The sequence below is a fragment of the Artibeus jamaicensis genome, unplaced genomic scaffold, assembly GCF_021234435.1.
Source record: "Artibeus jamaicensis isolate MK-2021 breed Jamaican fruit bat unplaced genomic scaffold, CSHL_Jam_final contig_384, whole genome shotgun sequence".
In the NCBI taxonomy this organism is placed as follows: Eukaryota; Metazoa; Chordata; class Mammalia; order Chiroptera; family Phyllostomidae; genus Artibeus; species Artibeus jamaicensis.
Genome location: NW_026521810.1, coordinates 12,420,493 through 12,447,117, shown reverse-complemented (window position 1 = coordinate 12,447,117; position 26,625 = coordinate 12,420,493). Strand labels below are relative to the sequence as shown.

Genomic DNA, 26,625 nt, shown 5'->3' with positions numbered 1-26,625 from the left:
TGTTTATTGGTTATTACCACAAAGACTCAGAACCTTGAATTCTCGGTTGTCAGGTCTTAGCTGAGAGCACTAACAACCCCGACAAAAATTCAGAGTAACACAGCAACATCTTCAGTGAAGTTACATTTTATTTTAATCTGACAGAACCCCTAACCCAAGAGGCCACATCAAATTAAATGACATCCAGTTTGACTTTGATGTTCATAGCTGCCAGTTCAGCTACAAAATACCGAAACACGTAAGGCACAGAAACGGTGTCGATGGTGTCACTGCGATTACACACAGTACAGTTGTATTTTCGGTTTCGCATGGCTGACCACGACGGGGGTGGCTTCTCCAGCAGCGGAGAGAGCAAACTGCCACACTTCACACACACGTGGGCTACTGACCGGTCAGAACAGTTGAAGAGGCGGTCGTGAAGGAGAAAAGAAGTTCCATGAGCTAAGAGAGCATCCCGCTCCATCTCCCCAAAGCGGATCCCACCCTGCACATTCCTCCCTCCAATGGGCTGGTTAGTGACTCTGTCCCTGGCTCCTGTGGTTCTGACCTGGAATTTGTCTGAGACCATGTGGCGTAACCGTTGGTAATAAACCACACCTATGAAAATGTCCGCCTCCAGTTCCAGCCCACTGATGCCACTGTACAGTCTCTCGGTGCCATAGTAGTTGTAGCCAGCAGCCTTTAACATCTCACCGAAGTATTCCAAGGCCGAGTTCTCCTCTGAAAAGATGAAGGGTGTGGCATCGTGACAGAGACCATGCAGAGCTGCAGACTTGCCGGCCATGCTCTCAATTAACATACCAATAGTCATCCGGGAGGGGAACCCGTGAGGGTTGAACAGAATGTCTGGGACCATCCCGCTTTCAGTAAAGGGCATGTCCTCGGCTGGCCACAGTCTGCTCAGGATGCCCTTCTGACCATGACGGCTGGCAAATTTGTCTCCGATGGTTGGATTCCGAGGGATTCTCACTGTGATGCAAACACACTTGAATTTCCCACTGCCGGTGTCATTACTACACACTTTGATGTTGTCCACAATACAGTATTCTTTACTCCTAGGAAAAATGAAAGCATACAAAAGGTCAAACCATCTCTCTAAACTTACACAGGTATGTAAGTTTTATATACAATTAGTGCTTCATAAAGGGCATTCGCAAAACTTTTTCTTAACACTCTTCTCTAATATGAACACAGTTGGTATCCCTAAGAGTATCTAGGAACAGGGCTACTGGTTATGTTCACTACAGAACTCTGTTCCTTGGAACAACTATTATGAAACTGGTATGAAGACCTACTGTTAAAACCCTTTTTAGAGATATAAAATAAGCTAAACAATTATTTATAAACTCAACATTTTAGCTAGGAAACATTCCTAATATGCACGAGAGAGATGGTCAAGCCTGAATAATACACTTGCAAACTAAACCAGAGCTCTCATCAATGACAACCGACCAGGAGCCAAGCAGAGGCGGCACAGCTGACAGCAATTGTGTAAACGCCGATTCACTCATGCCTGCATCAGTAACTGAGCTACCACTCCTATGTCTCTGAAAAGTCTCCTGTTAAAAGATTACTTTCAACCACCTCCAGCAATTTCACTGAGAAATGGCCTCCGGCATTAGCACCAGGCACCGCGACTTACTTGTAGAATGTCACGTAGCTCTCCCCCGTGTTGAGGTTTATGTGGCTGTAGTACGGGTCTCCGTACTGCAGCTGCGCTCCAATAAAGGGCAAGCCGTCCTCATCTAACTTCTGCGCAGTCCGCGGGTCACCAGGTCTGACTCCAAACACCAAACTATCATCTCCTTGTTTAATTTTTTCAGAGAGATCTATGAACTCAGACTTGTAGACACTTCCATGGGCAAAGCCTCGTTCCCAAGAAGCCTTATTCACAATCTGTGAGGTCAAAGAATCAAGGGAGTGAATAAAAATGAGGATTTTCAAAATAAAACTCATCAGAATTATACTTGGTTTAGGTTAACTGGCATTCCATTGAAAAACTAAGCACCTTTTCCCGGGCACCTACCCTAACTACTAAAGCCCAGACGCTTGCTTATTAATGGCCTAAAACCTAATCATACACCAATGCAAAAGGCAGACTATCCAAGACTACTTCGAGTTCACTCAACATCTGCTCACCCACACACTCAAATGCGCATGAAATATGCTTATCTGAACATTCAGGGCATAACCCTCAAGGCTGCCATTTTTAACTCAGACCAGGAATTGACCGCTTAACAGAACACTTGCGTGCCAAATACTAGGAACCCGGGACACAGAAATAGTCCTTCAGTGATCCAACAGTAAAGAAAATAGTAAAATGCTCAAAGAACGGAACTATCCTTGGCAAAACTTACCATGGCGTCTTCCATGTCGTAGCCAGTGTAGGAAATGACAGCAACGATGGCGTTGGTCCCGATGGGGTAGCTGTCCATGTCATAGTGGTCGTACATGCGTGGCCTCACCAAGGGGCTTTGTGGGGTCTGAAGACGATAGAGCTTATTATCCGATCGGTCTTGGTAAGTGAGAAGCGGGAAACCCATCGTTTGCTTTCCTACAAAAGGACAAACACCTTAGCATTTCGTTTCTCCCCCTGATTATAAAGTGATGCATAAAACTGGGAACAAGTAAACATTCACAGGACAGGAATGAACAAATCAGTCATGGCAGTTACATTTACAGTGTTACAGTGTTGCAACATGCAAATGTCACAACCAGACCAGGAAAACAGTGCCGAGAGGGAAAAAGGACAGGAATGTGTTTAATGTGATACCATTTGCACATATTTGTAACACACCCCAGGTAGCAGTGCTACAACCAGTTTATGGCCGTGTGTAATATAATAGAAGGGAGTGGGGATGTATAGGGTACATAAACACTACAGGGTATTACTGGAAAAGGCGTAAAAGGGGACAGTAACTATTATTTAATTACTTTCTTATATACCGGGCAAAATGTGAATATTTGTGAATTCTGGGTTCTGCTGTACAGGGAGTATTAAGACTCTTTGTACCTCTTTATAGTATCAGTTCAACACAAATGATTTTAAAAACTAAAATGAATATGCATGCAGTGAAATTCTTTAAAATATAGGCAAGGAGACTGCCAGCAGTAGAGGATTCCTCCTATACAACCACTTTCGACATGTAATTATAAGACCCAGAAAAAGACAAAACAAAACCAACCACATACACATACGTGCCACCTGAAAGTACTGGACAGTAACCAGAAGCAGCCAGAAACTGGAGAGGAATTTACATTTGGGCAAAAGGAACTACACGGGGTGCATTTCCAGGTCAGCTGTTGATGTTATTGTTACTCTTTGGCCTATCGGCCCAGTCACCTCAGATAGAAAGCCCCGCCCGGTCTGACTGGCTTTGAGAGCCAAGAGACAGAGTTCAGAGCACTACAGCAACTGAAAAGGGGGTGAATTTCAGAAAGGAGAGAACCACGCAGGAAAAGCCTTAGATTCTTTACATGGACTGATCCCAGATCATGGGTAGAGCCCTGCGTGGTGCACGCATGAGACCTTTCCAAGCAGACCCTAAGAGCGACTGCAGCCTCTGTGTTCAGCTAAGTTTTCTACCACGAAATCTAAAATCCCACACTCTTCAAAGGAACATAACAGAATCCATGGTCTTTAAAACACATCACTCATTCACAATGTCCATATGATCCAGTATTATTAACACTAGACATAAAAGACAAAGGAAACCATTTTGAAATTGACCACTCAAAAATAAAAAAAAGCAATGAATGATGACATCCCGAGATGACCCATACACTGGAATTAACAGACAATGACTTTAAAACACCCATTGCTAACTGGATATAAAGGAAAAGATACAAAGATATAAAGGAAAATATGTTCACAATGAAGATGAGAATCTCAGAGAAAATTAAAACCATAAGAAAGAAAGAAATGGAAATTCTGGAAAATGAAATATCTGAAATGGAACAAAAAGTGTGAACATGATGACAGATCAATAAAAATTATTCAATCTGAAGAGAAAGAAAAAGATGAAAAAAGAGAACAGAAACCCAGTGACTCACGGGACATCAAAAGTTTAACATACATGATACATAACTAAAATCTCAGGACAGAGAAAATGGGGCAAAAGCATTCTTTTTAGAAATAATGGCAGAAAAACCTTATAAATTTATTAAGTTTTTAAAAAAACACACTTAAGAAGGCCAGCAAACCCCAAGCAAGACAAACTCAAAGAACGTCTTATGTGGGCACACCATAGTCATTCTGCTATAAACCAAAAATAAAGAGAAAACCTTAAGGACAGAGGAAAAGTAACATTAAATACAGGGAAACAACCTCCAACTACCGACTACTAACTAGAAATGAGAAACCAACAGCAGACAGCTAACCTAGTATTTTCCGTGTGGGGAAAAGCCCTGTCAAATCAGAATTGTATACCCAGTTGCTTCAAGGGAAGAGGAAATAAAGAGTATTTCAAAGAAAGAAAAATTAAGAGAATTTGTAGCGAGCAACCTGCAACTGTAACAAATGTTGAAGGAAGTTTTCAGGCCAAAGGGAAATTACACTCCAGGAAAACGAAACCACGCGTTTGATGCAGTCAGGCAAAGACTGAGTAAGGACTAGCAAACAGTAAGGACTAGCAAACAGCACGGTAACGTCGGAAGGAACGAAGAGTGCCGGAGAGAGGGATGTGGCGGCTTGTAGCCGTCAAAAATGGAATCACGACATCTCAACAAACTCAAGTCGTCGAACATTTTACAAAAACTACCTTTTTCTTCAAAAATGTTAATAACAAGAAAAACAAAGAAAGGCTAAAGTTCTGTTCTAACTCATAGGAGACTAAAGAGACAACACAATTAACTATAAGGTGTAACCTTGGACTAGATGCTACATGGAATGGGCCATAAGCCCATTCTGGTAGACCTGGCCAACATCTGAATAGGGACTATAAAATGGTATGAGAATGGCAATGTGAGATTTCCTGGCTTTAATAATTGCCTGTGGTTATACAAGCGAACATCCTTGTTAGGAAATACACACTGAAATATTTAGGGTAAAGAGGCGCCAGGCCTGCAACTTACCTTCAAACAGAAACAGTACAAATGGGGCAAATTTTAACAAGATGTCAGTAAGGGTTTACAGAGTTCTTTCTACCGGTCTCACAACTTCTCTCTGAGCTTGAAATTATTTCAAAGTTAACACAAGTCCCACGCACTTCTCTTCTGTAAGTGTGCCTGCCATCACGCCCAAGCCACCTTACCCATCTGGCACTGGTACATGTTCCTCGGACTCTGGTTGTGGTCGGAGAAAGGGATGAAGTTGGCGATGACACTCAGCAGGCTGTGAGGGAAGAGCTCTTGGTGGGTGGTCACGCCAGCAGAGACCTCTTCTTCAAAGACAGCGATATTCATGAAGAGCTGGAGAGGAAGGCCGAATGCTCACATTAGCTCTTTCGCTGAGGTCAGCACTCCTAGTGTGGAGAGGAAACTTCCCCACCCAGCACACTGAACATAGAGTGAGCCCCAGGAAGCCCCCAGTCAGCACTACCACATGCCTTACACACTGCATTATAAATCCACTCTGGACCCACTGTGCTGTGAAGGGGGAGTGGAGGAAAAGAAAAATTTTTAAGTGGGACAAAGTGTAGTTTTGCAACAGCAGAGATGTAGGCAAAGGCAGTGAGTGAAACTAAGGAAAGGAACAGTTTAGCCGCAGCACCCGAGGCAGAGCCGGGTGCAAGGAGCTCAGGGAGCTGGGCAGGATGGAAAGGGCAGGCAACACGACACCACCTCTCTCAGGCTCGATGTGTGAGTGGAGGGGGAGCACGTGAAAACTGCTTCCAGTTGGTCCCGGAGGAGGCAGAAGGAAGTTTTTGATTTCTTGCAAATGCCGAATTGTTATTAAACAATAACACTTTACAAAGCAACAGATGAAGTCTGTGGAGTTGTGTGTGACATGACCACACACACCCACCAAACACACAGCCCACACACCTGCTCCATAGTTCCAATCAGCTCTTCTTTGCCCAATTCCAAGTTCTGCACGGGCCGCACCAGCCGACAAGGAGTGGTGAAAAGGAACAGGCCTGGGTACAGACTTGGCTTTCCTGTTATGGGCACAAGGGCCACCTCCATCCAGGGAGGAATTCTTTTTTCTTTCAACACCTGTTTTCAACAAAAAGAGAGTTCAAACCAGAATAAGTGATGCATTTTACATCTATCCCTTGCCACCCGGGAAGCAGGCAGAATGGGGAAGGAGATGAAACACAAAAAGAAGTATCTTAAGAATTTACATCAGGTAACAAACACAGTGCCCTGCCAGCCCCATCCCCTCAGAGAATGCCACACCCCCCCGCCCCCCCCCTACCCACTGGCCAAAGCTCTGCTTACTTAGGGCTCAGCCCCACTATCAGGCAAATGGACGCTGCCTTAAAGACTCAGACCACGGGAAAAAGGTAAACCAAGAATGTGCGTGCAGACATACTAATGGAAATTCTATTGTCTGATGTGTAAAAATACAGTCTGGTTTTATTTTTTAATGTACTGTACTTTTCAAACTATAAGACACACCCTTCCCCCCCAAGTTTGGGAGGAATAATGGTTGTTAATGCTGCTGCTGAGTTCTGTTTACATTTACATTGGTGAAATATTATGTTATTTATGGTACTAAATATTTTACCACATTTTTTGCTTCGAAATTTTTTCCCCTATTTTCCTCCTCTAAAACCTAGGTGCGTCTTATGGTCCACAAAATACAGTATTTAATGAAAGGCCCTTCCACTTAAGAATTAAAAATAAAAGAACCTTCTGTGAGTTAACTCCAGGGCAAAAAAAAAAAAAATTACAGAAATCTGAAAAAAAAATAAGAAAACCTATATATCAGAACAAAGACACTACAATACAATTTAAAAAATGAACATAAGTGAATTAAATTCTTAAAAGTTAAAAAAAAGCATAGGTAAAGAAACTATAATAAAGATAAAGCCTGAAATTATGGGTCTACTTTGCATACCTCTAGGAAACCAAGAAGAAATGCAGAAAATGGAGTCAGGAGAACAAACCTCAACAGAGGTAGAAAGCTCACAGAAAACCCATTTCCACACTAGAAACAAATGTGCCAAAGCAACCCCTCACTGGGATTCTCACAGACCCGCCACTAGGTGGGGCCCAATGTTCCCCGAACTGCTCCAGAGCACTGAAAACTTACGGAACATTCCTTCGTTCTTTTGATAGAGTGGAGTTTAAAAAAATCTTCATAAGTTATTAGTATACAAAACTACTGATATTTCTTAAATAAAGAACACAACATGACAAAGTAGGATTTATTCCAGGAATTTAAGACTCATCATTCACCACTATTATTAGGGAACGAATTAATACACCTAATACGTCTAAGGGAAAAATCTTATAACTTTTCCACAAAGATGCCAAAAAATTAAACACAGGATCTCGGATGAAACAATTCCACTTCTAGATATACACTAAAAAAAAACAAAACGAAAGCAGGGACTCAAACAGAAATCTGCACATGCGCACAGCAGCACAACTCACAACAGCTGAAGGGTAGGGGCAACCCAGGTGTCCGTCAGCGGCAGACAGACACACACAGTACGGGATACCTGGTTGCTAGGAGGTGGGGAGGGCAGTGGGGAGTTAGCGTGGGGAGGGCAGTGGGGAGTTAGCGTGGGACGGGCACAAAATTCCAGTTTTGGACGACGTGAAAGTCTGGAGGATGGACAGGGTGATGGATGTACAACAACATGAATGTACTTAATGTCACTGAACTATATACACTTGAAAATGGTTTAAATGGTAAATTTTATGTATAGTTACAAAAACGAAACACAACCAACCCTACAGAGACTAGGATAGAGAGTCAAAACTGACATAATTAGAGAATCAAAATAAACAATAGTAACAGAATACTCACAAAATAAAACAAGCATCTATACAATCTCTGCAAATGTATACAAATGAACAAATAAATAAACAGAGGAGAAAGGAAAGCTCTCCCTTACAGAATGGCAACAAACAGAACAAATGATGGGGTTAGAAAACAACCATGTGGCAACTGTAACAGCAATAATGAACTCAGCAAAGAATCATCAATGGCATAGTAACAATTCTGCAGAGGACACATCACATCAACTACTGGATGGAAATTTGATGAGGAAAAGAAAAGGGCTTCCAAATTATCTCTCCACAAATTACTGGTAAGAGAAAGCCTGTAATCATACAGTAGATTAACCTAAAAAAGAACAGCCTCAAAGTGATCAAACATTGATATCGCTGGTCATGGAACAAGCTGACATCACAGCCCCCTGACATGGCACCATGAGGAAGTGACACATAACCATGAATTAGGGGACCGTCTATACAACAGGTGCCTGCACTCTTAGGAAAAAAAAAAAGGTCAAGACATGAAAGGCTAAGGAACTGTTCCAGATCGAAGGGGACTGAAGAGACACGACAAGGACAGGCACCACAGGACTCTGCGGCAGTCACAGAGCGGAGGGGAAAGAAGCACCGAAGGCCATGACTGAGACAACTGTGTTAGCTGAGCATCCACCGTGGATTGCACCAACCCGATCTCCCTGAGGTTGGTAAGAGCACGGCGGTTACTGAAGAGGAAAAGTGCTTGTGGTAAAATACACCGCAGTCTTTGTGGGAAAGGGGGACATGTCTGCACACTACCGTCAAAGGTTCAGAAGAAAAAAACGTACATGTTTATAAAGAGCGGAAAAATGATAACAATTGGTGCATCTGAGCATTGGGCATATTGCTCTTTGTGCTGTCCAAACACTTTTTAAGTCTAAAATTATATCAAAGTAAGACAATTAAAAAAACTAAAAACTACCATATCTTGCCATATATAATGCGTGCCCACATTTTGTGTGAATTATACACAAGAATATTTTACCCATGTGCAATGCACATCCTTACTTTCCCCTCAATAATTTGGGCAAAAAAAGTGTACATTATACATTACAAAATATGGGTTAAAACAAAAAACAAAAAAAACAAACAAAACAAAAAACCCTGAAACTTAAATGAAATAAAACAGACCATGAACTGCCAAAGAACAAGTCTTCTAACGGCCGGGACTCGTGTTAGAAGGAAATCCCAAAGAATGTCATTTCTCCTCGATTTTGTAATACATTTTCAAGACCAAGAAGGCAACAGGGTGACTTATATTTCACATATCTTTGACATTACTTGAAATATCAAGTAAAGTTCATGCTTCAGGTCCCCTACATGCCACTAGAATTTACAAAGAAGTTAAAATTTGTTAGGTTAGCAGACAAGGGCCTCAGTGAAACTACCAAAATGACAAACAAAAGTGAACAGGTCCGGTGTGTGTCACTGACCCCAACCTACGAGGTCAGTACCAGGGGCTGGGAGGCACTTTCGGAATCAGCTCCTGACCCCCCAGACTAGTGAGCACTCTAGAATGCCCTGGGGCTACCTCAACAATATACATGGACTGAAGCCTAAGATCAAGGGAGGGAACAATTCACAAAGACTCAAGGTCACCTTAAAATGTCGGAGAGAAGCTGCCACGCTAGGAGCGAGCTCCTGATCCACCCAGCCAACCATGACACCATCCAGCAGGACAGGGTAGCATTCGGCGTGAGGTCGGTGTGGCGCTCCGTCAACGGGAGTGACCCCTGGGGAAGGAACAGACAGGGTCATGACCCCAGGGTGCTGTTTCCAACTTTAGAAACTCCTTCCAGATGGGTCCATGGCTCTACTATCATTTTAGATATCTAGTTATCTTGTTTCTAAACCAGAATGTTTTTCCACTTCTTAAGTAAGGTTCTAAGTCATTTCAGCGAGGCCGCATGACAACTAGTAACTCTGGCCTGTGGGGAGACCAGCAGGGACAGGAGTGCAGGAGGCTTTCTGTGGACACCTTGTATTTCATTTCTGAGCCAGGAAAACATAGTAACTTTTCCCAATAATCAAACTACACTTGACCAAGGTTATTCACATAGTCCATATTGGCGAATTTGCCTACTCGGTAAATTTTATTTGTAACCCCAGTACCAATAACTAATGGCGCTTTGGGGGTCACTCAGTGACCACACTGCACCACCACACACGCCCCCAGCTGCAGCCCAGCGTCTTCCGGTCTCAGCTGACTGTAAACAAGCACCCTCTTGGCAGGCTTCTCAGTGCCACGTGCACGGCGTTCTTGTGCTTCTGCTGGAGGGTTTCACTGTTTAAATGGCCCCAGCACAGAGCCACCCAGCGTGGCTAAGCGCAGGCTGCGTGTGCCCCATGAGAAAAGTATGTGTTAGAGCAGCATATGGTGCTACTGGCTGTGACCTCAAGTTTAGTGAAGCACAATGAACAGACACAGAAAACAAGGCTGTGTATCAACTCATAACAGAAATGTGACCGGAGGCTCGTAGGAGCTGAACCTTTATTGCCCCTGGGAGCAGTGGCTTTTCCCTATATCCAGGGTTAGTTGTGACTTTATAAACAGAAATACCACAGGCATAAGGAAGCAACTGTAATTAAGTAAAAACAGAATACTCTTCCACAATCCATAAACCCCTGCTGAACGCAGCAAGTGTACAAGGTATCACAGGTTACCCACTTGGTTCTGGGCATTTTCCATTGTCTTCTTTCCCAGTACCAGAGCCCTTCCCATTTCTTCTGCATGGGATACATTCTCCACCTGGAGAGGTAGAGAACTCCACATTCTTTCCTCCTTTCTACCCTTTCCTGAACTCTGACAATTTAATCACTGGTAGCAAACAAAATGATTCTTTTCCTTGTAGAGAGAGAACCTGAAAATTACACTGGTTACGACCTTTCAACCTTGAGCAATTGTGAATTACTTCCGCTGGGGATCCCTTCTGAAAGGCCATGGTCTAACTGGCAGTAACACTTTTAAGCGGAAATTTCTTGATTCGTGATCCAATGACTTTCTGGTTGCTAAAAATGTCTTCCACCTGCCCTGGCCGGTGTGACTCAGTAATTGAGTGCCAGCCTGTGAACCAAAGGGTCACAGGCTTGATTCCCAGTCAGGGCACATGCCAAGGCTGTGGGCCCAATTCCTGCACAGAAGAGTAAAAACAACTCCTGCAGAAATTCTCTGCTCAGCCCCTCAGGCAGTGTAACTTCACAACCTTACCCTGTGAAAACACACACACCCGAGACTGTTACCCTGTCACGTACCCAGGTTGCAGAGCAAAGCTGGAATAGAGGCTGTGTACACAAACTGCGTGACGACCTCACACGTGGCAGTTAAGTGGTTCATCAAACCACAGGGCTCCCCATCGGGGGTGTGCACGGGGCAAAGGAAGCCCCAGGACTCCGGCAGCAGCCTGCGCACTGTGGTGGTCCTCATCTTGGCAAAGTCAGCCCCTCTGTGCACACAGCGGAAATGGGAGAGATAGCGGACGAAGTTCAGCTTATCAGCCACAACACAAAGTCCAGAATCTTGCAGGAAGCCAAGGCCTTAATAAAACAAAAGGCATTCAAAAACATGCTAAATTTAACAACAGAAAAGCTTTTCTTAGAGGCTCTGATGAAAAACCTTGGAGCATACCGTAAATCACACAGTGGGTTATTACAAAGTTTACTCATTTAGATGAACAGGAATACTTCAGGGCACATGCCTGGGTTGAAGGCCAGCTCCCAGTGGGGGACACACAAGAGGCAACCACATATTGATATTTCTCCCTCTCTCCTTCCCTTCCCCTCTAAAAATAAGTAAGTTAAAAATCTTTAAAAAAAGACATTGTATTAGTTTCATCTGTTTAAGAATGCAGATTTCTGGGCCCTCGATTGCCACTTTTAAGATTTCCAGGCCGTTCTGATGGAAGCGGTTTAGGGAAGGGCACGAGTCAGACCCCTTCAGGCCACCTGTGCGGGCGACTCTCCTTGGATCATCACAGCTGGACTGAAGCCGCTCGGGCTCCGTCGAAAGCCCTTCAGACTCACACACTTGTCAGAACTTGTAACGTGAAAGCTGACTTTAACAGTTCCCTTATATAAATAGAACCTCTGGCAGGGATAAAAATCTACATTAAGCAAATAATTTGAAAAACAAAACTAAAATGAACAGTAATTTTCCGAAGCCTATCTATTTAGTTTCACCTGTTTTAGAACGCAGATTCCCAGTAGCAAGAAGATATTCAAACGGTTTTGTAAGGTCTGTTCCCAGATTTAAAATCTTCATCAAATTTTCAGTGTTTATAGACATATTGGTCTTCTGAGCCTTCTTGTCTAAACCTATTTTAATAGATACCAACCACGCTTCCATTTTTTCCTGAAATAAAAAAAAATTAAAAGTTTACTTGAAAGGCTATACTAAAACTACCAGTAACAGAAAACTTCTGCCCAGTATCAATTTTCAATCTAATTTTATGTCTAGTGCAGACAGAAACAAAAGTTTTAATCTCTCAGTAAGAATTTAAATAAGAACTTCTGACTAGATAGGGAGCTGGGAGATTTTTAATTTATTCTTCTCCATCTTTCATCCCAGTATGTTATCTCTTGGATTAAATCATTTTAGGGCCAATACTCAAAATATAAAATACCACCGAACCAACTTGTGAAATTGTCTGTGCAGTGCCAACACTCTAACACACACACACACACACACACACACACACACACACACAGCTCTCTTTACAGTAACTACGCTCAGCAATGTTGCTGTGAACGCTGAATTAGCAAGCACTAAGGCACTAAGGCACTAAGGCACTAAGCCAGGGGTGTCAAACTCATTTTCACTGGGGGCCACATCAGCCCTGTGGTTGCCTTCAAAGGTCCAAATGTAATTTCAGCTGCTTAACAGTTAAGGAGTAGTTACATTTACACAGTCCTAAAATTACATTCAGCCCTTTGAAGGCCAACTAGGAGGCTGATGTGGCCCCCAGTGAAAATGAGTTTGACACCCCTGCACAAAGCCATTACTCCTGAGTGCACACAGGATTAGGTTCCTGAAGTCCTCAAGTCACAACATTCTCATCAACTGACCAATACATAAGCTTGTTTCCTGTGTGTTTCTGATGAGAAATGCCTTGCTTTATGTTGCAGATTCACTACCATCGAACTCACAACCTGCAGCAAGAACTCACGACTGAACGAAGTTCATCCAATGCATGAATATTCTCATAAGGCGCGTCCCTGCCTTCCTGTGCTCAGGGACCCCACGCAGCAATTCAGCACTACGCCTGCAGGTTGTTTTAAACAAAATCACCACCAAAAAACACAAAAATATCCCACACAGACTCTTGTTCACAGTACGAAAGCTGAAGCGAGATGGCCAAGCATCACCTCCTGGGCCTCAGGGGGTGCATGGGCACTGAAACACCCCAATCTTACCCTCCATGCAAGTCTGAGGAGGACCACAAATGCTGCGAGCGCTGATGCTGGGCTACAAGTAAATCCCTGTGAGCAGGGGAGTTGGAAGCAGGGTCTCTGCAAAGGAAGGGGACTGTGCACTATATGTACACAGGCCGATTACATTTTATCATCAATGTCATGACCAGGATTTGATGCTGTCTCTACTTGACTCACATAAAAATGTCAGGCATTTCTGAACCCGGAACAAGCTAGGATGTTTGATTAAGTACCTTACTGGTAGATAAACAAAAAATGGGAAAAAGAGATGACATACGTTGCCAGAATGAGAAATTATAGACATGCAGGAAACAACATGACCGGGTGCTGTCCCCTGTCCACAGAGGCACACGGCCCGGCTGAACGTGGCCGGCACACACCCACCTTCAGAAACATGAGGAAGAGCTGTCCGGGTGTGAGCACCTCCTGATTCACTAAACTGTCAGGACTGTCCTCCATGCACTCTCCTTTGGCCAAAGCAAACAGCTTCCGGGTCATGAGACAAAGTACATAAAACTTTTCAGTATTAGATTTCAAGTGGATACAGATGCACTGTCTGTCAAAACAGAAAGAAAAAGCTGAAATGATTCAGAGGCTACTACTACTTGCCGTTCTACTAACCAAGGCCTCCAACTCATGTTTACTTAAAAGTTCTTACTCATATTCAGAAAACCCCTTTTTATCTTTTAGGCAATATCAGCAAAAGAACAGGACACAGTCATAAACAAGGTCTAGAGCTGTGTGGGCCAACATGGTACTGACAAGCCACATGGACAATTCAAGTCTCAATGAATTAAATGGAATAAAATTAAGAATTCAGCTTCCCAGTTGCACTGGCCACTCAAGTGCTCCACATGGCCCGTGGCTGTGGACTGGACCATGTCAATCCAGAGCAGGTCGCCAAAGACAGAGCCCTTGCCTTGGATAATAGAGGGACGGGATGCCTACAACGTTTAAATGATCAGAAAGAAAAACATTTATGTATAGAGAAGTAAAGCCAATGTGAAATGTGTTAATAGTCAGTCAGTATACATGTCCAATGTACTATTTTTGCAGCAATTCTGAAAGGTCGAAGTTATTTCAAAACAAAAGTTAAAAAGTACATTAGAATAAACTGATACTACCACAAAGCCAGAGGAGGTGGAGACAGCCACAGAAACAAAGCTGCTTCGCTGGGCCAGAATTCTACCCGCGGGTCCATTCGGATTCCCAGATGACTCCTCAGCCCCAACTACATCAACACGAAGGACCAGTAGCCCCTCCCTCCCCAGCCACCAAAAACAGTTTAGGTAAAAGCACACATACTTAAACAGATACTCCGCGGCTTGTTCATTCGAACACCAGTCAGGGAGACTGAGTTTTACCCTGAAGCGTTCACCCAGATAGTCAAGGACCTGCTTTTGTGTGGAACAGCCCTCATCCATCACAATCCTTAACATCTGAGAAACCGAGTTCCTAAAGAAAGAGTTGTCTTCTTTCCCTTTAATGAGCTCCTGGAAGATCTGGTAATCGGAAAAGCTGACAAGTGCCTAGAATAGAAAAGAGATTTTCTTTTGAATCACTAATAATAACTAAACCAGCCAATTCATTCGGTAACAAGTGTCTCCTTTTTTTTCAACACCCAAGAAAAATGAGCACTTCACTACACTTAACCTGAAAGGCACTGCTTATAAGATGGGCATCTTGGTGTCCACCTTCGTCCAATAATCCTCGCCTCCTGGAACTCACAAGCTTGCACAGTCTCCTGCCACACCCAATCACAGCCTATGTGACTGAGAGAACATGGCTAAAATGCCAACACTTGACTCTCAAGGCCACGTCACAAGGCCAATGTGGCTTCCCCATCACTTTCCTGGCTAACTCTCTGGGGAAGATGGCTGTCCCCAGCAGCCTATATAGGAAATCCCAGTGGAGAGTAACTGAGACCTCCAGCCAGGAAGGAACCGCCTTGGAAGTGGATTCTTCAGCCCTGGTCAAGCCTTCTACACAACTGCAGCCCATCACAACACTGCACTGCCACCTGGGGACCCGGGTCAGAGCTGCCCATATTCCTGACCAAAGAAACTGGGAGAGAGAAATATTCACTGATGTGTTTTCAACCCCTGAAGTGCATGGCACCATGTCACAGAGCAGAAGGTAGAGCTAGCACAGCAAGAGCTCTGATAAGGAAAACCTGTTCCCTCTTCACAGGACGTGACTTCCAACGACTCTCTTCCTGACAAAAAATATATATTCACTAAGTCACACCTTAAGTGCAAATCCCAAAGGAAGAAAGAACAATTCTTTCTGGTAAATAAAGTTCAACATAACCGTGCCATTTTCCAAGTAGTGAAGGTTCATATTGACAGCAGAGTGCTCTTCCCTCACACAGTGCATTGACACTCCTGTTGGAACAGAGCAAAAAGGCAGAAACTCAGCAACACTGTACCTGCTTCGACTATTTTATTCTGAGCTATCTTTACTTTCTTAGAAATAATTAGAGCCAAATCATTAAGTTTAGCCAAGACCAGCAAACAAAAATACCTCTAAACCTTGCCAAATTTCCCCCGGGGTACAAAATCTCCGTCAGAGGCCAGGCGGCTGCCAACCAGAGACCCCCAGGGGAGTGCCACGGTGCCTGAACCAGAAGACGGGGCCCACACTCACCTCTGGCCAAGTCAGGCCAGCCTTCAGCTTCAGACGCAGGAACATCAATACACGTTATTTCGGTTTGAAAGGTAACAGAACGTAGGTCTGCTATTATGAAATCTTAACATAGAAATGCTTAACACAACAAAAATTTATATACAGGAGTGGGCAAAAGTAGGTTTATAGTTGTGAGTACACAAGACAGAGTATATTCTTATATGATTATTTATTAATTATTGTATTATTTTCCATACAAACAACTGTAAACCTACTTTGGTCCACCCCTGTATATGACAGGAAAATATCAAAGACTCTATTTAGATACATCTCCTTTTAAAAAATTTTATTTTTGTAAAAGATTTTGTTTATTTAGAGAGAGGAGAAGGGAGGAGAAAAGAAAGAAAGAGAAACATCAATGCGAGAGAAACATCAGTTGGTTGTCTCTCATAAGCCCCCAACCAGAGACCTGGCCTGCAACCAAGGCATGTGCCCTGACTGGGAATTGAACCAGCGACCCTTTGCTTTGTGGGATGATGCCCAACCCACTGAGCCACACCAGTCAGGGCACATCTCCTTTAAAAAAAAAGGCGGCGGGGGGGGGGGGGTGTTTAAAAGTTTTCTAAAAGAACATTCTAAAAAATCACTACAACTTACCATACTGAGTATAGCCAGGTCCCCTGGCTTTCCATTTTGGTCTGATCATTGCAATGGGGAAATTTCTCCGAGGCATAATCAACATTCGGATGACCTTTTCAATGCCGTTGACTATAAAATAGCCTCCCATTTCCTACCAAAGAGATGAATTATAATTTGGTGAGCAAATATAACTAACTGTAAACATGAAACTGACCCACTGCAACACCAACTCCACTCCCAGGAAACACAGAGCAACGTGCAGAAAAGGAGGAACATGTAGGGGAAGAGGCCATGGGTCCCTGGGAAACTGTCAGTGTGCAAATTAAGTCTTCTCAAGCACATGAAAAGGTCTAGGAGCCTGGGAGAAAATATGGACGGAAGTCAAGGGACTTTCTCTACCAGACAGGTTCAATCTAACTTGCCTTTCTGTTCCCTAAAATGACTTAAATCTGCAAATGACATTAAACAAACAAATTATTCCAAAGAAAAGTCTAAAAGTGAAAATAGTAACCATTTTCCTTCCAGACAAGTATGGTTTCGTAAATAAGTTTAAAAACTGATGAGCATACGAAAGCCCTGAAAACCAGAAATTCAAATGAACAGAAAAGTACTTTTAATCCCTCCAGTATATATAACATTTCTGTAATAAATAAAGAGCTACTACGAAGCCAGCAGGTCACACTAGGTGCTCTGTGTTATCATAATGTTTAACCTCACAACAACGAGTAAGACAGCTAGTGTGCCCTTTCTTAGGAGAGGAACCAGACAAGGGGAAACTAACTTCCTAAAGTCACCGTACAACTGATAAGCGTAGCAGCTGAGTGTCAAACCCAGATCTGACACCAAAACCTTCTTCCCACCAGATAACAGTCTCTACTGTAGGCAGTCTGCATATACTGGATTACTTCAACACAATACCGCAAAGCCACCTAACGCAACTAAAAAGAAATGCAAAGGAAAGGCATATGAAGCATTTAATATACTCACAGAATCTTATCATCTGTAAAGCAGATATTTTGGACGTTTTGTGATTTAAGATGGCTTTAAAAACAGAAATATGTCTCTAAATATATACCATTCAGAAAAGTAGGGGTTAAAACCGACCAATTCTTCCCCCACAATAACATATCCTCTAACTGCATAGCCAGTTTTTCATACATTGCATCATTGGAACTCATTATGAGTCGTGCACAGGAGGCAGACTAGATATACATGTCCCATTTTACCTGCCCACAGTTGGAGGCAGAGAAAGAAAACTGATTCCCACTGGCAAGCTTCATATCTTCTCACTCCCAGCTTGGGCCCCCTTCTACTGTCACCTGGCCATTCAATGCTCCGAACCCCTGAAATTACCTCTGGTTCCTCATGGTGCTCCATGAGGGCTTTTGGAGATAGGCTATATAAGTTGCAAAGCTTGGACTTCACCATGATGGGAACATAACCAAGAAACTGCTTAATGGTTCCTTTTGAGATTCCATTCACTGCCCAGCTGATATCGGCCTAAATGAAAAAAAAAAAAAATTACTTACAAAAAAAGAAAAGTATCTCAATCTACAAGAACAAATGAACATTTTAAAAGAGAAAGAAGACTACATATTAGATGACCTTATGTTTCAGGTTTAAAAGCCGTGATCTCTTAGACAGTACTAAGAAAGCAGAATTCTGGTTACATCTTAAGGGACAGCAATATTCTCAGACATGTACAGTGTGTGAGTCACACACTGTCACTTGCACTCACCGTCAACCTTCCCCGGTAGGTACTCCTCCGGCCCCGGCATTCTGCAGGATAAATGTTGAGCTCTTTGCAGATGCTCCCTTTGGGGACTGTCGGGGGACTGATGACAGCATCCACAATAGTAAGAGTGATACGCTCATCTTTGAAAGCAAATTCAAATGGAGGTATAGCCTGAAATACAAGTTGCACTATTAATTGCTTGCATATCCAAGGTTCCTTTTCACTAATACCATAAATTTTCTACAAATATTGTTGCCTAAAATGCTACTGTGACACAGCTAAAAAGACAGTTAAAGCTACATCCAGGCTACTCATACCCTCACCATGCACCAAAAAGCATAAGGCATTAACTCAGATTACCATGTGTAAAATTCTTGGGTAGACGCTAAGGATACGCTGACGTACAGAACAAAGCTGTCCTCTGAATCAAGAAGTGCCTTCTCTGTTCTTACCTTGCATCCTCTACATGCATAGCAAGACTGGAAGGACTGCTGCTAACAAAGCAAGGATATGGATGCATCAACTGATTCAATTCCTGACATTCTAATGCCACTCTTTAGGCTGATATTTGTACATTTCATTCTGCGTACTCTCTTACTTAAGCTGGAGCCCTGCAAAAGGAAAGGTGCTACCACGGTGAGTTTTTTTCCTTTCACAGCATCTGCTTTTCTACCCCCTGGGGAAAGCTTTGCTGTTCCACTGAGCTCTCCTACATATTAACTATGAACATTCTATTATGGTTGGGAAGCTCAACCCATACGGGGCACTTACTCTCACAGTATCCACTGTCCTACAAAACACTATGGTTCCCAATTCCATATAAATCCAAGAATCACAAATACATCTTCTGGTCGACTTGAGCTCATGCCTGGGGCTGAGCCTGGCACGATCAGTAAGCACGGCTATTTGGGATTACAGTATACTGTGACCTCTCAGCCAACTCATCTGTCTGGAACCCTGTGCCCCACTCCGCCTCTTGGGTCTCCCCTTCCCGGGTCTCCCACCCGCCGCCCACCTCCAGCTCCTCTGGGCCCTCTCCTCCGCTCGACCTAGAGGCGCCAGAGAGCGCCGAGCTGCTAGGAGCCTGGAGGTGCCGCACTCACCTGCACCGCGTGGCTGAGTCCCTCCTGCACCGCGTAGTTGAAGGACTCCACGTGCGCCTGAGTCAGCTCCTGCAGCGCCGGCTTCTGTTGCTCCCGCGGGACCCCGTAAGAGGGATCCGTCAAATGCTTGAGGCTGGGCCCGCTGGGCAAGCCCCGCCACCGGCCGCCAGGATCCATGCAGTAGTGCACGCCGGCTGCCAGCGAGCCTGCCCAGCGCCGGAAAGAGAAACAGGCTCCAAAGCCTGCTGGAAAACGCAACTCCTCTATTTCCGCCGGATCTTAGCCCGTTCGTTTTATAGGGTCGACTTGGAACCGAAACCGTGGAGTGAAGGGGCCGGTTTGAAACTGTACGGTGACAGAGTGCGTCCCTCCCAACTCAGTATTCCCCTGCGGCTCTCCTTCACCCCATCAGTCAGGGCCCGGGGAGACCAGTCTGCCAAGATCCCCCTTATTCCCCTAGACCGTTTTCCGACTGTTGCTGGCGCGGACCCTGGACAGACCATGGCATCCTGGCTTCGAGGGAAAAGTTGGCTGACTGCTCTGTCTACCCAACTCGAGTTGCAAAGGCTCCTCACAGGAGGGCCGAGAAATGGCCTGCCCTCGCTGCCAGTTCAGCCCCCCTCGTCTTGTAGGCGGAGTCCAGGGGGACTGCGTATGGCAGCGTCCTAGGGGCCTCCCAGCGGACCCAAACCTTTTTGGCACCAGGGAGTGGTTTCACGGAAGACAATTTTTCCACATGGGGTGGGGATGGGGGATGGTTTCAGGATGATTCAAGGGCATTACTTTTATTGTGCACTTTATTTCTACTATTATTACACTGTAATATATAATGAAATAATTATACAACTCACCATAATGCAGAATCAGTGGGAGCCCTGAGCTTGTTTCTCTTTAACTAACTGGTCCCATCTTGGGGTGGGGGAGGATAATTTGTATTTGCAGCCGCTCCCCAGCACTAGCATCCCCGCCTCAGCTCCACCTTGGGTCATCAGGAGTTAGATTCTCATGAGGAGCTGGCAACTGAGATCCCTCCTACCTGCAGTTCACAGTAGGATTCGGCTCCTATGACAATCTTACAGGCTCTGCTGATCTGACAGGAGGCGGAGCTCAGGTGGTAAAACTCGTGAAGGGGAGCAGCTCTAACCACAGATGAAGCTTCGCTCCTTTGGCAGACCCTCACCTCCTGCTGTGCTGCCCCCAGCACCCAGCCAGTCGCCTGGGAGTGGGGACCCCTGCTTAGGTCTGAGTCCTAGGAATCACCATCTCAGAATAGGGACTTAACAGGGAATTTATCAGGCCTGAGGTGTCTCAATTTCGTGTGCATGTGTGTGTGGTAATGGGGTAAAATCAACAGACAATACACCACACACACAAAATTGTACCCATTGATAGGTTTTGACCTGTGTATACACTCGTGACGCCATTGCCACAATTAAGATAAAAAATTAAAACACCACTCCTCAGTGTCCGGCCCCTTTGGAACCTCTCTTTCTAGTCCATTTCATCTACTTCCTGAGATACTGGCCTGTTGTTTGCCTTCTTGTGATATCTTTGTCTGGTTTTGATATCAAGACTATTAATATACAATGACTTGGGAAGTGTTCCCTCCCCTTCCATATTTTGTAAAAGTTTGTGAAGGATTGGTGTTAATTCCTTTTTGAACACCTGGTAGAGTTCACCAGTAAAGCTATCTGGGGCTATTCCATCTGGGAAGATTTTTGATTATTCAGTCTCTCTACTTGTTAGGTTTATTCAGATTTTCTATCTTGTTGAGTCAGTGTCATTAGGTTTGTCTTTCTAGAAAATGTCCCATTTCGTGTTAATTACCAAATTCTTTGGCATACAGTTGTTCATAGAGTTTCTCTACAATATTCTTTATTTGTGTAGTAGTAATGCCCCTCTTTCTTTCCTAATTTTAGTAATTTGATTTCTCTATTATATATATAATATATATATAATATATACACAATATATATATGTATGCAAAGAATTTGGCATACAGAGAGAGAGAGATTTTGGTCAGTCTAGCTAAAGTTTTATCTATTTTGAGGATCTTTCAAAGCATCGACTTTTTTGGTCTCATTGATTTGCTCTATTGTTTTTCTATTCTCTATTTACTTCACTTCCATTGTAATATTTATTATTTTTTCTACTTTTGGTGGATTTACCCTCTTCTTTTTCTAGTTTCTTAAGATGGGAACAAAAATGTAATGACTATTGATTTGAGTTTTTTTAATCCTCACATGAGGCAATGTTTTCTGATGAGAAGGAGGGAGGGTGGGAGGGAGGGAGAGAGAGAAACATTCATGGGAAAGAGAAATATCCATCACTTACCCCCTGTATGCACCCCAATCAGGGATTGAATCTACAACCTAGGTATGTCCCTGACCAGGGATCGAATCTGCAACATTTTGGTGTACAGGATGATGTTCCAACTAACTGACCCAGGGCAATTTGAGGTTTTAAAAATATATATATTTTATTGATTATGCTATTTCAGTTGTCCCATCCACCCTCCCCCTTATTTCCCTCCACCATGAATCCCACCGCCCCGGCACCAGCAATCTGCCCCCTTAGTTCATGTCCATGGGTCATACATATAAGTTCTTTGGCTTCTACATTTCCCATACTCTTTTTAACCTCCCCCTGTCTATTTTGTGCCTAATTTATGGTTCCTATTACCCTTACCTTTTCCCTCATTCTCCCCCCTTCCCCTCCCTGCTGATAACCCTTCGTTTGATCTCCACTTCTGTGATTCTGTTCCTCTTGTAGTTGTTTGCTTAGTTTTTTTTTAGGTTCAGTTGTTGATAATAGTGAGTTTGTTGTCATTCTACTGTTCAAATTCTGATATTTTCTTTTTCTTAGCTAAGTCCCTTTAACATTTCATATAATAAGGGTTTGGTGTTGATGAACTCCTTTAACTTGACCTTATCTCAGAAGCATTTTATCTGCCATTCCATTCTAAATGAAAGCTTTGCTGGATACAGTAATCTTGGATGGAGGTCCTTGCCTTTCATAACTCCAAATATTCCTTTCCAGCTCATTCTTTCCTGTAAGGTTTTGTTGTTGTTGTTGTTGTTGTTGTTGTTAGAAATCAGCTGATAGCATTATGGGAACTCTTTTGTAGGTAACTGTCTCCTTTTCTCTTGCTGCTTTTAAGATTCTGTCCTTATCTTTAACCTTGGGTAATGTAACTATGATGAGACTTGGTGTGTGCTTCCTTAGGTCCAACTTCTTTGGGACTCTCTGAGCTCTCTCAATTTCCTGTAAGTTTGTCTCCTTTGCCAGATTGGGGAAGTTTTCCTTCATTATTTTTTTCAAGTAAGTTTTCAATTTCTTGCTGTTGTTCTTTTCCTTCTGACACCCCTGTGATTCATATGTTGGAATGTTTCAAGTTGTCCTGGAGGCTTATGCTAAGCCTCTCCTCCTTTTTTTTTTGAATTCTCATTTCTTCATTCTGTTCTGGTTGAATGTTTCTTTCTTCTGCTCCAAATGGTTGATTTGGGTACCAGTTTCCTTCCCTTCACTGTTGGGCCCTGTGCACTTTCCTTTATTTCACTTTTTATAACCTCCACTTTTTCTTCTATTTTGTGACCATACTCAGCCAATTCTGTGAGCATCCTGATCATTAGTGTTTTGAACTCTGCATCTAATAGGTTGGCTATCTCTTCATTGCTTCATTGTATTTTTTGTGGAACTTTGATCTGCTCTTTCATTTGGGCCTTTTTTTTGGTCTTGGTGCACCTGTCACATAGTAAGGGATGGAGCCTTAAGTATTCATCTGGGTGGGGCAACCCATGCCACTGTGTTGTGGCTGTGTATGGGTGAGAGGTCTGAGAGGGAACAGTGCTACTTGCTCAGCTCTTGGCTGGCTTTCAGTCACTTCCCCTGCTACCCACCAGCAAATTGGGCCATTCTGGTGTTGATTTCTGGGTGGGTGGGTTTGTGTACATTCTAGAACCCTGTGGGTTTTTCCACTGACCTCTCCTGTGAGGCTGGGAGTTTATCCTTCTGCCACAACACCCACAGGTTTTTTTCAGAAAAGGTTTTGAGGCTTTACTTCCCTTCCACAGAAACCTAGGTTGTGCAGTCTGTCTTGCTCCCCAGTCGCTCCTCCCAGGTTATCATCCCACAAATGTGGGACCACCCAGTCTGCCAGCTACTTCACCCACCCTGGTCCTCTAGCCACTGCCTTACCTCGAGTCCTCTCCAACCCAGCTGCCTGTCTCTACCCCTCCTACTGGTCTGGATGAATGTTTCTTCTTTAACTCCTTTGTTATCGGACTTCCATACAGTTCAATCTTCTGTCAGGTCTGGTTGTTTTTTGTTCTTAAATTTGTTGTTGTTCTTCTTTTGGTTGTGCAAGGAGGCACAGTGTATCTACCTAACCCTCCATCTTGACCAAAAGTCTCATGAGATCTTTTTTTTTTAAGTAGCCATTTAAGGACATAAAATTCCCTTTAGGCACAGCTTTAGCTGCATTTTATAAATTTTGGTATGTTTCTATTTTCATTTATCTCAAATTACTTTCTAATTTCCCTTGTAATTTATTTCTTTGGTCCATGGATTATTTAAAACTGTACTTTTAATTTTCCACATATTTGTGATTTTCCTAAATTTCTCAATGATTTATAATTTATTCAATCGTGGTCAGAGAACAGATATAGTATGATTTCGATAACTTTTAACTTAGTGAGGATTGGAGAATTGAAAGTTTCAACTAACATTGTTGAATTGCCTCTCTTCAATTCTGCCAATTTTTGCTTCATGTATCTTGTGGCTCTGTTGCTAGGTGCATATGTTTATCATTGTTACCTTTTCCTGAAGGATTGATCCTTTTATTATTTAAAAAAATGTCCTTTGTGGCCATAAAAAAGGCAACTGCATGGATGGACCTGGAGAGCATTATGCTAAGTGAAATAAGCCAGTCAGAGTAAGACAAGTACCACATGATTTCACTCACATGTGGAATCTAAAGAACGTAATGAAGTAACAGACAAAATAGTACAGACTCCTAGAGAGCAGGTTGATGGCTGCTGGGGGGTTGGGCTGGGTGGGGTGGTAGTGGAGGGATTTAGCATAAAAGAAAAAGAGAAAAAACTCATAGACATAGGCAAAAGTGTGGTGATTGCCATGGGGAGGAGGGTGGAGGGAAGTGGAGGAAGGTCTGGGGGGGAGAAATGGTGAATCACAAAGACTTGACTTGGGATGGTGAACACACAATACACAGTGCACAGTGGTATAGAACTGTGCACCTGAAACTGGTATAATTTTGTTAACCAGTGTCACCCCAATAAGTTCAATAAAAAGGAAAAAATAAAAATAAAAAATGTCTCTTGCCTGTAGTAACAACTCTGTTCCGCAAAGCCCATTTTGTCTAATATTGGTATGGCCACTGAAGCCCCCTCTGAGTTACTGTTTACACAGCACATCTTCCATCCTTTTACTGTCACCCACATGCATCTTCAGTAGACCGCATAGAGTGGATCATGGTAGTTTTGGTTTTCTTTTTTAATCCATTTCACCATCTGTGCCTTTTCCCCCCTCACCCAAGGACATTCTTCTATTGCTATTTAAAGAGAGATGAAGGGAGGGAGAGTGAGACTTTGATGTGAGAGAGAAACATTGATCAGTTGCCTTCCACAGGTGCTCCAACCCAGATTGAACACACAACCTAGGTATCTGCCCAAACCAAAACTCAAGCCTGTGACCTTTTGGTGTATGTGACAATGCTCCAGTTGAGCCACACTGGCCAGGTTGCCATCTGTGCCTGATTGAAGTTTTGATCAAAGTATTTAATCCATTTACATTTAATGAAACTACTAATAAGGTATGATTTATGTCTGCCATTTTGCTACTTGTTTTCTATTTGCCTTTATCTCCCTATTTCTTCATTACTGCCTTCACTTTTGTTTGGCATTTTCTAGAGTAACATTCTAATTCCCATGCCTTTTCTACTACTATGTATTTAAAGTTATTTCTTAGTGATTAATGTGTATTGCTCTGAATCTGAGCATATCCTATTTAGAGTTTGTTGAATTTCTTGCATGTATTTTTACTGTCTTTCATTGAAATGGGTTTTTGGCCACTATTTCTTCCAATGTTTTCTTCCCCTTTCTTTTCTAGGACCCCTGTTATACAGATGTTGGTTTGCACACATGTCTCTGGGCTCTGGAGCACTGTTCATTCTTATGCTTCTCCTTCCTTCTTTCTTCTTCCACTCCTTCTTCTAGCATTGTTCATTTTCCTCCTCCTCCTCTTTCTTTTTCAGACTGAATAATCTCAACTCAATTCAGATTCACCAATTCCTTCTTTTGCCAGCTCAAACCTGCTTTTGAACACCTCCACTGAATTTTTTATTTGTATCACTGTACTTTTCCTATTTCTGTGCCAAAATTCCTACTTCTTCTACTTAAAACACAACTTCTATCACTTGTTAATGATATTCTACCTTTGATAACACATCACTCTCAGTCTCGTTTGGTTCTTTGAACACAGTTTGCTGAGTGAAGGCGTTTGTGTGATAACTCCAATGCCTGGGCTTCCTCAGGTGCCGTTTTTATTGACTGCCTTTCTCCTCGTGGGCCATACTTTCTTCCTTGCACATCCCATAATTTGTGTTGAAAACTGGAAAATTTTAACAGTATAAGGGGGAAACTTTGGAAACCAGATACCCCCACCTCTCCAGGATCCATTGCCGTAGCTCTAACTAATCCTGTAAAACCTGTATTCTTTGTTGTGTGTGGCCACTGAAGTCTCTGCTCAGCTAACTTAGTGGCTCTTTGCTTTAATAGAGATTTCCTTAAGTGCCTGCAACCAGTAAATCTCCTAGTCTTTGCCAAGGGATTGTGTGTGTGTGCGTAAGTGTGTGTGTGTGCACGCCTGTGTGTGTGGCGTGCCTTCATGCTCAGGAAACAGGTTACGGCTCTGCCTTAGTCTTCGCTTCTTGCTTGTGAAGATCCTCCTGGTCTGACAGAGGTGAAAGCTGAGGGAATTTAGGGTTCCCCTGGGCACACACACAGCCCTCCACATGTGAGTGGCCTTTTGTATTCTTAAACAATATGTCGAAGGTTTTCAAAACCTATGTACATCTCAGATATGGGGAAAATCTGTTGGCTTATGTATTGGATGACATGCTGGGTTCAGCCAGTGTTGGCCACATCTGGCTTA

At 43.2% G+C, this 26,625-nt stretch overlaps 1 protein-coding gene across 1 annotated transcript; it reads right to left on the bottom strand.

Annotated features, from left to right (window-relative positions):
• Positions 1–110: 110 nt before the first annotated feature.
• POLR1B (RNA polymerase I subunit B) lies at positions 111–20,010 on the bottom strand. Its single transcript, XM_037136197.2, has 15 exons — positions 19,456–20,010; positions 18,356–18,523; positions 17,971–18,117; positions 16,636–16,768; positions 15,601–15,737; positions 14,659–14,882; positions 13,738–13,909; positions 12,103–12,274; positions 11,179–11,460; positions 9,526–9,659; positions 5,986–6,156; positions 5,253–5,409; positions 2,358–2,554; positions 1,643–1,896; positions 111–1,055 (listed from the first exon to the last, which is right to left on the bottom strand). The coding sequence occupies exons 1-15, from the start codon at positions 19,630–19,632 to the stop codon at positions 173–175; spliced, it is 3,408 nt and encodes a 1,135-aa protein (XP_036992092.2). The 5' UTR covers positions 19,633–20,010; the 3' UTR covers positions 111–172.
• Positions 20,011–26,625: the final 6,615 nt, after the last annotated feature.